Here is a 1,167-nt window from a genome sequence, read left to right as displayed (position 1 = left end):
TCAGTGTCCGTGAATTCATGGCCAGTCTGGGTGCATGGACAGCCCATTCTACTCCCCCTCTATCCCCTCTGGATTATTTTGAATCAAATCCTAGACATCTTATCATTTCATCCATACATATTCCAGTATATATNCCTGCAGAAGGGGCTCTTGGTGTCTTAAGACCTACTAATAGAAGCTCTCTGCCATTGGCGGTCCTTTCCTCATGTCCCACATCTCTGAGGATAGTTGATATATGACTCTCCTTCCATCGTCTAAATCCTATGTCTATGAGGTCATTTGGAAACACATATAGTTAACTAATAGTAAGTTGTGAGTGCCTAGATTCATTCTGAGGCTTGGTCAATAACACTTGATTAAACATGATAAATGAATGTTTATAGAGTTATGAAAAGATTCACCTGGACTTCCTGAAGAGTGACCATCCNTAAATGAATGTTTATAGAGTTATGAAAAGATTCACCTGGACTTCCTGAAGAGTGACCATCCTGCTGTGGCTCGCATGCGCGTGGACTCAGACAATGCATACATTGGTGTCACCTACAAAAATGAGGAAGACAAGCTGAAGGACTGGGAGGGTGGCCTGGATGAGCAGAGACTGAGTGCAGACAGCGGCTACATCATCCCCCTGCCCGACATCGACCCTGTTCCTGAGGAGGAAGACTTGGGCAAGAGGAACAGGCACAGGTAGACGTGGCCTTAGCCTCTCCATTTCCCCTCCCCCCAGCACACCTGAAGGAGAGACCCCCTGCCACAACAGTGAGGGAAGCGAGTTCTGAAATCCCCAGGGGGTCAGTACTTTGGAAAGTACTTTCCAGATGATTCTAATATGTCCCCCTGAGGCTAGGGCTGGGGTGTGTGTGTGGTTTGTACATGCTTCCCTAATGGAGAATCTTTGACTTAAGTCCTCTGGTAGTTTGATCAAACTGATACAGCAACTGTGATTATTGTGATTATGTAAGCTTCTCCTGCTGTTGTCTTAAATAATGTTGAACTGAGGAAAAAACTGAGAGAGGCTAGACTGGGTTATTTGATGCTACCTCAGTGGCACTTAACCCTGGCTGCAAGTTTGAATCACCTGGTGAGATTTTAAAACTACTGCTATACAAGCCTCACCCACACCAGCAAATTAGAATCTCTGGGGATGGGGGTCCAAGTGCTCCCTGG

General features: G+C 45.9%; 1 protein-coding gene across 1 annotated transcript in view; it reads left to right on the top strand.

The window, feature by feature from the left end:
* The first annotated feature begins 449 nt into the window (after nt 1-449).
* The window catches only part of LOC103584134 (platelet-derived growth factor receptor alpha-like), a 4,790-nt gene continuing 4,072 nt past the window's right edge, over nt 450-1,167 (top strand). The window contains exon 1 of the mRNA XM_008565245.1: nt 450-687. Coding sequence (XP_008563467.1) covers nt 503-687 — 185 coding nt within the window. The 5' untranslated portion in view covers nt 450-502. The remainder of the gene's footprint in view (nt 688-1,167) is intronic.

This window comes from Galeopterus variegatus, unplaced genomic scaffold (assembly GCF_000696425.1).
Source record: "Galeopterus variegatus unplaced genomic scaffold, G_variegatus-3.0.2 Scaffold45131, whole genome shotgun sequence".
Classification (NCBI taxonomy): Eukaryota; Metazoa; Chordata; class Mammalia; order Dermoptera; family Cynocephalidae; genus Galeopterus; species Galeopterus variegatus.
This window is presented reverse-complemented; position numbering and strand designations above follow the sequence as displayed.